At 40.4% G+C, this 13,248-nt stretch overlaps 1 protein-coding gene across 7 annotated transcripts in view; it reads left to right on the plus strand.

Moving 5' to 3' along the window:
* HMGXB4 (HMG-box containing 4) overlaps nucleotides 1–13,248 on the plus strand; it is a 64,871-nt gene that overhangs the window by 49,176 nt on the left and 2,447 nt on the right. For 5 of the 7 annotated variants that reach the window (XM_063662997.1, XM_054470544.2, XM_054470548.2 and 2 more), the window contains 5 exons: nucleotides 3,870–3,951; nucleotides 5,910–5,974; nucleotides 7,255–7,399; nucleotides 8,148–8,317; nucleotides 12,902–13,024. In XM_063662997.1, coding sequence (XP_063519067.1) covers nucleotides 3,870–3,951; nucleotides 5,910–5,974; nucleotides 7,255–7,399; nucleotides 8,148–8,317; nucleotides 12,902–13,024 — 585 coding nt within the window. The remainder of the gene's footprint in view (nucleotides 1–3,869; nucleotides 3,952–5,909; nucleotides 5,975–7,254; nucleotides 7,400–8,147; nucleotides 8,318–12,901; nucleotides 13,025–13,248) is intronic. The other 2 variants (XM_054470547.2, XM_054470550.2) reach the window with 1 other exon arrangement.

Consider the following 13,248-nt stretch of genomic DNA (forward strand, 5'->3'; position numbering starts at 1 on the left):
CCCTTTTGACTAACTCAGAGTCAACTCACTAGAGACCGTTAGTGCATCTGCAAAATCCCCTTGCCATATAACATAACATGACCATGTCTTGCCCACCCTTACGGGAATGCAAACCCAGGAGCAGGGGTCTTGGGGGCCATCTTATAACTCTGCTTACCACAAAAATAACATTGAGTCCCTACTGAAGTGCCACACACCAATGGAGTGATTCCCACCTTTGAGTTAAATGGTGTTATCCAAGTTTTGTAGGGAAACGAAATGTCAGGAAAATGAAGCAATTCACGTAACTAGTAAATAGCATGGTCAGGATTCTAACGCAGATTCACTGGTCTTCAAAGCCATTTTGCCACACTATCTCTAATAAATCCTGTCACATCTTCCTCCTTCTCAGTTTATTTGCTTTTCTCTCAACCCACTGTCTTGATTGTGGGCTATCATCATTCATCCCTTCCCCGCACTCCTGCAGCAGCCTCCTGATTGGTCTTCCTGCCTTTGCTCTTGTTCTTCTCCAGTTTGTTCTCCATAGTCCTTAAGTGTAACCCTGATTATATAACTTCCTGCTTAAAATACTTGAATGGCATCTTCCGGACAGAATCCATGCACTTTAATGTGGGTTACATGGCCTCAGTTGATGGGCTCTGCCTGCCTCTCTAACATCATCTCTTACCTCTCTCTTCTTTGATGAATGTGCCCCCATGTTGTTTCCTCTGCCTAGAACACTCTTAACCACCCTTCATCTGCCTACTTCTACCCAACTCTCTGGTTTAGATTAAATGTCACTTCCTCCAGAAGGCTTTCTTTGACTCCCTAACTTGGGAAGGCACTCCTACTACATGTTCCCATAGCACCCAATGCTTTCCCTATAATAGCACTGTGTTTTATTAGAATGACATATTTAACTGCCTCATTTGTTAGATTCTGCGTCTGATCCTTATCTGTATTCCCAGTGTCTGGCACATATGGATACTCAGTAAATATTATTAATAAATGAATAGTAGAATACTTTAATGGGTTACTTTTTTTCTACTACCTTTGAAATGTTAGTCTCTGCTTTTCCTTCATTGCCATTGAAATACTTTTAATATCACATATTAGAAAAGCTATCCACTTCCCATGTGTTTTATTCAGGATCCAATAATTAGTATATGGTGAAGCTGAGACAAGATTGTGGGTCTTTAAACTGTAAATTTCATGTGTTTTCCACTATTTCATGCAGCTTAACTTCCTTAGAATTAGATCTGGACTTCAAAAGCTTATCCTCCTAACTACTTGCTATACCACCACACAGCACAGGTACTCAATAAACGCTGATCTAGTTTCTACATAATTGAATAAAGTCCTTTATAAGAGTTATGAAGGAAACCCTTTTCTTCAGTATGTGAATTTGGATCTATAGTATATTGGCCAAGAATTGTGATTAGTGTGACAGCTATAGATAGCCTTATAGAATAGGAACATTAACCTTTTACAGTATTGTGTTTGAGAAAACGTTGTTAAACGCCTTCCTTGTAAGTTTTATAATATGGCCAAACAAGCTGTGAAATCTCTCAAGCATATATACTTTCTAATGTTCTCAGTATTTAATAGTGAGATTGATTGTACAGTTGGGAAAGATTTGGCAGCGTATAGACTTCCACAAATTATTCTTTCATCATGTATTCTAGCAAATGTCAGGCATATAGATAAGCCATTATTAAAAGATTAGTATGAAATTTAACAAACATACCACAAATTTTATCTCCAAATAAGTGCAATCTCATTCAAAGCAGTTACCTTGGAAGGTGTTCTAGGAATGTTTCTATTCATCAAATGATTTCAGAATCGCTTTTAGAATTAAAGTCAGAGTCATCACGTAAGCTTTTTATTGCCATCAGCCTCAGTCTTTGTCCTTTGAGGGTCATTATTTTATGGGAACAACATGAAGAACTAAGGCAGCTAGGCAGAGTGCACGATCGAGCTTTGTTTAAAGCAAGATACAACTCTGAAGTTATGAGACAGGACCGTGTGGCTGGTTTGGTTTTCATCACAAAACCTAACTTTTAAGGCAAACAAAAGCTCCCAAGGGCTTTTAAAGCACCATACATTCATGTCATATGTTTTGTTGTTGTTGAGATGGAGTCTTGCTCTGTCGCCCAGGCTGGAGTGCAATGGCGCAATCTCGGCTCACTGCAAGCTCTGCCTCCCGGGTTCACACCATTCTCCTGCCTCAGCCTCCGGAGTAGCTGGGACTACAGGCGCCCACCACCACGCCCGGCTAATTTTTTATATTTTTAGTAGAGACGGGGTTTCACCGTGTTAGCCAGGATGACCTCGTGATCCACCCGCCTCGGCCTCCCAAAGTGCTGGATTACAGGTGTGAGCCACCCCACCTGGCTACATTCATGTCATTTTAATAACTGTAGAGCCAAAAAGAACTAGGAGTAGGTGAAAGACGGAGAATCATATTTTGATGCTTCCAGATGAGTTTTTGAGGAAAGCCATACTGAAAATAATTTGTTAGATTAAGATTATTAAGTGATAACTCTTTCTTTATTTTAAATGGTTAACTTTTTCTGTAAGGGAGCAACATATGTTCTTTCTTGGGCCCATAATGCATGGCCCTGAAAGTCAGGGCTACCTGGGTTGTGATTGTAACTGCCAGGGTCTGGTGTTATTACTAGCTTAGTGGTGGTACCCTCAACAAGTTACAGTTTCTCTGACTTTATTTTTTCCCATGTTCACAATGAGAAATTTGGATAGATGAATCTAATTGCATGTCTCTTTCTAGATAGGAAAAACTTAACTTTTTCCCCTTAGACCATGTATAATTGTAAAATGGAATGCATAGAAATATAATCTTCTGTTTTATGTATCTCTTGTTGAACTGACTTTAAAAATAATTTGATTTTGTTTCTCCAAAATCATATATTTCTTTTGAAGCATTGTCAGAATATAGTGAAGAACAAACATGCCTCAGGTAGTACAGAGCAGTTTGTTGAAGTGAAGGCGTTGCATCTGACAGTGACTACCAAAGAATTGTCTTCAGTTATTTATTCACTTCTCACCTTGAACCCAAAGAATGTGAACAATCAAATAATGAGAAGCTACAAATGACAATAAAAGCAGGATGAGGGAAATTACAAGATTAGAAATCAAAACCAGAGAAGCAAAAAGAACATAGATTTGGCTTTTGGGTTTCTGGCTCCAAAGTTTAAAAGGAAATTATGTGGTTCAGATTTTCAAAGATGAGAAAAATAGACACCCCAGGAATGGTAAAGGTTTTCTTAGCACTTAATTCTGAAAGAAATGTGTAACATGGGATTGTATATAGGGAGAAGGAAGGTCTTTACAAATAATTTAGCATGTGGTTTTTACCTACTAAAATTAAAACTGATGTTCATCTCTGAGTGGTAAGTAACATGGATTAAAAATGTATTTTTCTGGCCAGGCACAGTGGCTCAAGCCTGTAATCCCAGCACTTTGGGAGGCCGAGGTGGGCAGATTGCCTGAGGTCAGGAGTTCGAGACCAGCCTGGCCAACATGGTGAAACCCCATCTCTACTAAAAATACAAAAATTACCCAGGTGTGGTGGCAGGCACCTGTAATCTCAGCTACTCGGAAGGCTGAGGCAGGAGAGTCGCTTGAACCCAGGAGGTGGAGGTTACAGTGAGCCAAGATTGTGCCACTGCACTCCAGCCTGGGCGACAAGAGTGAGACTCTATCTAAAAAAAAAAAATATTATCCTGTTTAGGAAAGCTGGTTAGTAGTTTGGAACTCTTCCCTTGATGAAAAAGTTTAGGTATCATTCTATTTTATTACTATGGATTCAGGGTTACTAAACCTGGGTTCTAATCAAGTCTTACCCTGTTGTATCTTCTATGCGGCACTAGCCAAAAAAGAAGAACATGTCGGCCTACCAGGTGTTCTGTAAAGAGTATCGCGTGACCATTGTGGCTGACCATCCAGGTATAGGTAAGAACATTGCTGATCTGTAGCGCTTTTGCTTTCCATTTATATCCTGAAGCAGTGCAATTAATTTCTTCTTCCTGTAGCATTAGAGCATAAATCTTGTTTCTTTCCTCAGTTCTGCACATCACTTTAGATTTTGCCTTAGTTTACCTCATCTGTAAAAGAGATAAACTTTCTATACATATCTCTTAAACTGATAAGGTGGAAAATTATGTAAAAATAAATGTTATAAAGCACATACATAAATGCACAAAAATATACAGTTGTTTATTTCCAAGATTCTACAATTGGCCTTTTCCTTAAACTGCCCTTGGATGTAAAATTATAATGAGATGTCTTGTATTATATTGTTGTAAAGATGCTCTTCAACTTATGATAGTGTTACATCCCGATAAACCCATTGAAAATTGAAAATACTGTAAGTCAAAAATGCATTTAATACACCTAGCCTACAGAACATCATAGCTTAGCTGAGCCCATCTTAAATGTGCTCAAGACACTTACATTTGCCTACACTTGGGCAAAGTCATTTAACACAAAGCCTGTTTTATAATAAAGTGTTGAATATCTTGTGTAATGTATTGAATACTGTACTGAAAGTGAAAAACAGAATGGTTGTATGGGTACTAGAAGTACAGTTTTTACTGAGTGCATATTGCTTTTGCATCCTCATAAAGTTGAAAAATCAAAAGTCAAACCATCGTAAGTCAGGGACTGTCTGTATTTGTCTCTGTATTAGAAGTCAATGAGGTGAGAAAAACACTATACGAGAGATCCTGGACACATGTCACTTAACTGCCACAAATTTCATTTGCCTAATGTGTAAAATCGCTGCCCTACCAACTCCAAAAGGCTGCAGTGTTAGGCACACATGAATATACTTGATAAAGCTTAAAACTCTTATACAATGGAAGGGTAAGATTACACATCTGGAGGATTGCTTCTGAGCTGCTCTAGGGAAATCCTTCTTTGGTTCTAATCATTCAGAAATTTGGTAAAAACCTAACATCTTTTTTCAAATTCTACACATATTTTTTAACCTAAGTTGATAGGCCTTGTATTGTGGGATCAAATTAAAGACACCAGAGGCAGGATGCAGTGGCTCATGCCTATAATCTCAGCACTTTGGGAGGCTAAAGCAGGAGAATTGCTGGAGCCCAGGAGTTTGAGAGCAGCTTGGGCAACATAATGAGACCTCATCTCTACAAATAATAATTTTTAAAAATAGCCGGGCGTGGTGGCTCACACCTGTAATCCCAACACTTTGGGAGGCCAAGGTGGGTGGATCACCTGAGGTCAGAAGTTCGAGACCAGCCTGGCCAACATGGTGAAACCCCGTCTCTACTAAAAATACAAAAATTAGCCAAGCATTGTGGTGCACGCCTGTGATCCCAGCTACTCCGGAGGCTGAGGCAGGAGAATCACTTGAACCCAGGAGGCAGAGGTTGCAGTGAGTTGAGATCACGCCACTTCACTCCAGCCTGGGCGACAGAGCGAGACTCTGTCTCAAAAAAAAGAAAAAAGAAAAAAATTAAAAAAAATTAGGTAGGCGTGGTAGCCCACGCCTGTGGTCCCAGCTACTTGGAAGGCAGAGGTGAGAGGGTGGTTTGAGCCCAGGCGGTTGAGGCTGCTGTGAGCCAGGATCACACCACTGCACTCCAGCCTGAGCAACAGAGCCAGACTCAGTCTCCAAAAAAGACACCAGAAAGATGCTTAAGGAATAAATCCCTAGGGAGTAGATGGGTTACGAGTTGAGACTGTCTCGTGACCATCAAAACATCCACTTCCCTATAGAAAAAAATCAAAGAAAAGTGACGAGATTGGGGTTGGTTTTCTGAAAGAATCTTGCAATATTTAAATCTGACCTTCAAAACCCTTTTCCAGTTTTCGCTTTCACCAATCTTCTATTTTGTTAATAGCTAACCCTTTACTGTATTGAGTGTTTTACTCTTTTATGCCAGATTTTGGGGAACTTAGTAAAAAACTGGCTGAGGTGTGGAAGCAATTGCCAGAAAAAGACAAACTGGTAAGTACATTTTCTTACAAACATATTTTTCAGTGCTTCTTGCCTTCCAAAATATGTAATTCTTCCATAGACTAGCCAGCCAGACAGCACTGAAAATAGTGAAGAAAATTACAAATCAATAGAAAATGGTTTAGCAGACGACATTAATACTGTTAATGCCAGTTCACTGTACATGAGGATTTCACTATAGCAAGGCTGTCTTTTCTAACCTGGTCTAGTTTTTTCCAGCAGTGTTACATTTGAGCCAAAAGATGACCTAAGTTGAGGAGTAATTAAAGTGTTAAAAGAAATTCTAAAATCAGAGCCCTTTACTGCAAACACCTAGTAATCAGTCATGGTCTGAGAACTAAGGAAAGTTATCCACTTAGCAGTCACTGCAAACAATAAAAACATGAGAATGTGATTACTAGGTAACCAGGTTCAAGGTCATCATCCTCATCAACCATTACCAAATAATGTACCCTACTATCAAGAAGCTAGTAAGACACTGATAAACAGTCATATCTGGGCTGGGCACGGTGGCTCACACCTGTAGTCCCAGCACTTTGGGAGGCTGAGGCGGTGGATCACCTGAGGTCAGGAGTTGGAGACCAGCCTGGCTAACATGGTGAAACCCCATTTCTACTAAAAATACAAAAAATTAGCCAGGCATGGTGGCGCATGCCTGTAATCCCAGCTACTCGCGAGGCTGAGGCAGGAGAATCGCTTGAACCCCGGAGGCGGAGGTTGCAGTGAGCCAAGATCACACCATTGCACTCCAGCTTGGGCAACAAGAACAAAACTCCATCTCAAAAAAAAAAAAAAGTCATATCTGAATCATTGAGACTTATGATATGAAGGTCATATAGGAGCAAGATGTCATCTAGATGAACAGCCATTCTACACCCAGATAGATTATCCTTAGTTTTTGTTTTCCATGTTACTGTTATCCTGCTATTATGTTGGTATTGCCAACCAGCAGGTTAGTAGAACCACGTAGACATTATATTGAGCCAGATGTTTAATCTGTGATTTTACATTTCAACTTAGAGTGATCTAAAACTCAGTGCCGAGATTTGACCATTAGCACTGAGGAATGTTTATAGTCCTTTACTAAGATATTAATGTAGTCAGCTGTCTGAAGGCAGTTCAGTGACCCCCAGCTTAAAAGTTAGCATTAACCCTCTGTCTGCCCGCCTCTTACTATTACCTCTTTTCTCCATTTTGTTCTTTCATGACTGCTTTTCCTTTTACATTTTGTCCTTCTTAATTTAATTTAATGTTCACTGATGTGATTGCAGATTTGGAAGCAAAAAGCTCAGTATCTGCAGCACAAACAGAACAAAGCAGAAGCCACAACTGTGAAAAGGAAAGCATCCAGCTCAGAAGGTTCCATGAAAGTCAAAGGTAGTGACCACATCCCGCTCCTGCTTTTCTCTAAAGCAGGTGAATTTTGCTTCCTTACTAAGAAACTGGGAAAAAAGCTTGCAATATTAGAAGTGGACCTTGATTCCCAGGTATTATTACCTGGGAATGTTACAAGCTACCAAAAAGAGATGTTCAAATTTAGAAAATGCAAATCAGAAGTCAGCAAACTTTTTCTTTAAAGGTCCAGAGAGTAGACCAGGCGCAGTGGCTCATGCCTGTAATCCTAGCACTTTGGGAGGCCAAGGTGGGCAGATCACCTGAGGTCAGGAGTTCGACACCAGCCTAACCAACATGGAGAAACCCCATCTCTACTGAAAATAGAAAATTAGCCGGGCGTGGTGGCGCATACCTGTAATCCCAGCTACCAGAGAGGCTGAGGCTGGAGAATTGCTTGAACCCGGGAGGTGGAGTTTGCGGTGAGCTGAGATCGTGCCATGGCATTCCAGTCTGGGCAACAAGAGCAAAACTCCATCTCAAAAAAAAAAAAGGTCCATAGAGTAAATATTATAGGCCTTGTGTGCTGTATGCATTCTCGCATTCTCTGTCACATATTCTTTGTTTTTCTATAACCCTTTAAGAATGTAAAACTATATTCTTAGCTCACATGCCATAAAAAAAGGAGACCATAGACTGAATTTAGCCCACAGGCCACAGTTTTGCTAATGCCTGGTATAATTCATAAAAAGGGAAAATCAGGAAGAACAACTTTGTGTTGTTCAAGGCTGTAGGCAAGTTTTACCTGTCTGCCTCATTGCTCTGTTCTTAGCCTCTTCTGTAGGAGTACTGTCACCCCAGAAGAAGTCCCCACCCACCACCATGCTGTTACCAGCCTCACCAGCCAAAGCCCCTGAGACAGAGCCCATTGATGTTGCTGCTCATCTTCAGCTGTTGGGAGAGTCCCTAAGCCTCATTGGACACCGTCTGCAGGAAACTGAGGTGAATACAACTATCAGCAGCATGACTACAGTTTCCCATATAGTTTCCCATATAATTTTGATTCATTCACTCATTTTACATACATGTATTGAGCATCTACTTTATGCTAAATTATGCCAGGTACTCAGGATGCAGTGACATCGAAGATATAATGATAATAACAGAAATATCTATAGAGATATTCAGTCTACCTATTAGCTCTCAAAGTTTCACTAATGATATCCTATTGAAACAGTGGCACAAAAAGAAATTGGAATACCCTGTAACTTATTTTTATTTTTTTAAAATGCAATGGAGGCTGGGCGCAGTGGCTCACACCTGTAATGCTAATTTGGGAGGCCTAGCTGGGAGAATCACTTAAGTCCAGGAGTTCGAGACTAGCCTGGTCAACATAGTGAGACTCCATCTCAAAAAATACATATATTCAAAAAATTTAAAAGAAATAAAAATGGGGCCGGGCATGGTGGCTTACGCCTGTAATCCCAGCACTTTGGGAGGCTGAGGCAGGCGGATCACGAGGTCAGGAGTTCAAGACCAGCCTGGCCAATATGGTGAAACCCTGTCTCTACTAAAAATACAAAAATTAGCCAGGCGTGGTGGCATGCGCCTGTGGTCCCAGCTACTTGGGAGGCTGAGGCAAGAGAATCGCTTGAACCTGGGAGGCAGAGGTTGCAGTGAGTCAAGATTGCTCTACTGTACTCCAGCCTGGGTGATAGAGCAAGACTCCATCACAAAAAAAAAAAAAAGAAAGAAAGAAAGAAAAACGCAGTGGTGGCTGGGCACGGTGGCCCATGTCTGTAATCCCAGCAATTTGGGAGACCGAGGCAGGAGGATCACTTGAGGCTAGGAGTTGGAGACCAGCCTGGGCAACATAGCGAGACCCCATCCATTTCTACAAAAAATTAAAAAATTAGCCAGGCATGGTGGTGCACACCTGTAGTCCCAGCTACTCGGAAGGCTGAGGCAGATGGATTGCTTGAGCCCAGGAGCTCAAAGGCTGCAGTAAGCTATGATTGCTGCACTGCACTCCAGCCTGGGTGACAGAGCAAGACCCTATCTGTTTTAAAAAAACAAAAACAAAAAGGCAAGAAAAAGGATGAGTACAAATTCCGTAGCAGTTTTGATTACTTCTGTCTCCTTCTAAGAGACTTTGAATTTTTCTCTGCATTTCCAGCAAAGTCTTGAATAGAGATTCAATTGTATAGGAGATTAAGAGTTCCTCTATTTTGAAAATAGATAACAAATGGAGAAGTTAAGGTTCCCAGCTCTCCATTACTCTGCACTTAAATTATACAGTGCTGTATGCCCTAGGGAGATTTTTGTCCTTTTAAGCTTCAATTTCAAAAATCACTTAACCTGCACAGCTGTCGTGTTTCATTTCTATTAACATATTCAATTTCTAACAATATTGTCCCCTTAGCTAACTCAGTAGTATAGTAGTTCCGTTTTCCACCAAGTTCTAGTAAGACATTTCAGCAAAGAAGTCAGTCTAAGCTACTAAAGCCATTTTTAAGCTAAGAAATTAGTGTAGGAATGTAAAACTAATCAGTTGCTTCAATGTGGAAATTGAATTATTCAACAAATAAAATGCCAAAGGCCACAAGAGCTGAAGCTGTATCTAAATTCTTTGGCTAGTTTCTAAAAATTTAGCAGTAGTCAAAAGAACTTTAGTGCCTTCATATAGGCTCAATATCTGAATGGATATAGATATTTCCAGAAGAAATATTCTGTGACCTTACTTATTTTTCATAATCATTCCTACATTTTGTAAGAAGTTAGAAGTAAAAACGGTTTGTTTTAAGCATATTCGGAATTTTCCCAGATATTTCCATTTAGTTTAGTAAGTACAAAGTTCACCCTTTTAAAGTGCAGAATTTAGTGATTTTTAGTATAGTCACAGAATTGTGAATCACTACTATTTCATTCCAAAACATATTGTTACCCCTAAAAGAAACCCTGTACCGGCCAGGCGCGGTGGCTCACGCCTGTAATCCTAGCACTTTAGGAGGCCAAGGCAGGCAGATCACGAGGTCAGGAGATCGAGACCATCCTGGCAAACGTGGTGAAACCCCATCTCTACTAAAAATACAAAAACTTAGCTGGGCGTGGTGGTGGGCGCCTGTGAGAGGCTGAGGCAGGAGAATGGCATGAACCCAGGAGGCAGAGCTTGCAGTGAGCCAAGATTGCGCCACTGCACTCCAGCCTGGGCGACGGAACGAGACTCCGCCTCAAAAAAAAGAAAAAAAAAGAAACCCTGTACCCATTAGCAATTATTCCCCATTCTCCCTCTAATCCACTTTTGGCCTGAATTTAATCATTTGCATAGATCTCTGCAATTTTACATTTTCCACATACTACTTAATACTATTACTTACTTTATAATTTTATTTAAATAAACTTGTCTGTGCTTTTACAGTGACATTCATGACATCTCAAGGGTTATATTCTATTTTTTTAATGTACATCATAATGGACATATAATTATCAAAATAATATGTTCAGTAGTAAATTAATGTTCATCATTTTAGCAGTAAAACTGGAACATACAATGCATAAGTTAGAAAATTAAGGCTAGAGGCCGAGCACTGTTGTTTGTGCCTGTAATCCCGCACTCTGGAAGCCAAAGTGGGAGGATCACCTGAGGCCAGCAGTTCGAGACCAGCCTGGCCAACATGGCAAAACCCCGTCTCTGCTAAAAATACAAAAATTAGCCAGTCGTGGTGGTGCACACCTGTAATCCTAGCTACTTGTGGGGCTAAGGCAGGAGAATCGCTTGAACCAGGAGGTGGAGGTTGCAGTGAGCCGAGATCACACCACTGCACTCCATCCAGCCTGGGCAACAAACAGAGTGAGACCCTGTCCCAAAAAAAATAAAAATAAAAATGTGTGTGTGTGTGTGTGTGGCGTGTGGTGTGTGTGTATCTTAAGAAAGTTAAAGCTAGAACCCAAATTGCAGAGGGACTTCATAGACATTCTGAAGTGTGTATACTTTACTGTTGGGGAACTACAGGGGTTTTTACAGTGGAAAGGGATGAGATCAGAGCTCTCATTTACTTTTCTCTGAGAGTATCTTTTATTTTAGATTGGAAGTGAAAAGAGACCAGAATTGGGGAGAAGTTAAAACAATAATCCTAGTCTAGATGTGACAAAGATAAATTAGCTATAGATAAATATAGGGCAAAGGTAATGGAATAATATTACTAATTACTGACATTTTTGGGGTTTTAGCTATTATCTTCCCTGTATACTAACATTTTATTGAAGGCTTACTCACCCAGCTTTGGTTCAGAGTGCTTAATATGAATTATATCATTTAATTCACACTGCAGCTTTGTGAGGCAGAATTTTTGTTCCCCCCATTTTACAGAAGAATAAACAGACTTAAAGAGGTGAAGTCACTTTCACTAGACTTTAGCCCCTAAGTGGTAAAGCAGAGACTTGAATTTGGAATGTGACCTCAAGGTCTGGGTTCTTAACCTCTTACTGTACTGCTGCCCTCAGAAAGTATAGAGGGGAGACGTTGACGAGGATGAGGGAAAGGAAGAGTCAGTGATGGCTAGGCCTTGAGACTGGGCAGTTATGTGAATGGTGGTGACTTTGGCAGAGAAATGGATGCTAAAAGCAGGGCTAGATTTGGATGGGAAGGTTATTCCTCCTTATAGCAAGTTGAGATGGAGAAATATCCAAAAGGAGAGACCCAAAAGACAGCCAGAAATGCAATTTTGAAGATCAAGATGTTGGTAGTAATATTCATAATTACTGATACTTAACCATGTATTAAGCACCATCCCAAGTATATTATATCTATTATCTCAATCCCATCTGCTGCAGATGCTGTTAGTATTTTACAGGCACAGCATAGTAAGCAACTTGCCTAGGTACAAAACAGTGAGTAGTGGAGCCAGGATCTGGACCTGGGCAGTCTTGAATCCGGAGCTCATTTTCTTAAGGACTGTGCTGTGTTGCTTCCCAATATGACATATTCTCACACTGCTTCTAGTTAAAGCAGATTATACAAGAACTCGGCAGCGGCAACAGTCTTTCTTATCTCTTTGAATCACAAATAGACAATATGAATTACATAAAATGTTAAAATTTGAACCAAATTCACTTTGAGAGTGAACAACTCAACCTAGAAAAATTGTATCATCAGCTATCAAAAGCTACATACATGCAGGGTTGTAGGACTCTCATAGTAATCACATCGGAGCTATATTTGTGGAGTTTATAACAGATATACTTTGCATACATAATCACAAATCTTACCAACAGCTCTCCAGAGTAGGTAAAGCATTTTTTACTATTCCTGTTAAGGAGACAGAAGTTAAGGATGTGACCTCCCCAAGGTCACACAGAAGGTAAGATGACGGGCTAGGATTACAGAAAGGGAACATGGGAATGTGTTGTAAAAGTTTTCTTTCTAAACAACTTACAGAGTTATCAAAGTAAACTTTCCATTTCTGCTGTAAAGTTTCAAATTATAAGATGAGAACTGCCTAGGATTTAAAGTACTGTGTGAGGAAGTCAGCCCGAACATAGAGAGAGCATCAGGAGTGTGACTCAACAACCTCCTCTCCTTTTCAGGGTATGGTGGCTGTGTCTGGCAGTTTGTCAGTGCTTCTGGATTCCATTATCTGTGCCCTTGGCCCCTTGGCATGTCTCACCACACAACTACCTGAATTGAATGGCTGTCCCAAACAGGTCTTGGTGAGTTTTCCCTGGATTTTTAGGGTCAGACCCATTGGGCCTCAGAGATGCCCTGCCTTAATGAGCACTGTCAGATACACATAAGGCTTTGTGGCACACAGTGCTTCCTTCATCTGTTGGCCCATGGAACATGATGCTATATTATCAAATGCATGCTGTGCTTTCACTGAAACTAGAAAACAAGCCATTTACCAAAACAGTACTTAAGAAAGAAGCATTCTAGC

This window comes from Pongo pygmaeus, chromosome 23 (assembly GCF_028885625.2).
Source record: "Pongo pygmaeus isolate AG05252 chromosome 23, NHGRI_mPonPyg2-v2.0_pri, whole genome shotgun sequence".
Lineage (NCBI taxonomy): Eukaryota > Metazoa > Chordata > Mammalia > Primates > Hominidae > Pongo > Pongo pygmaeus.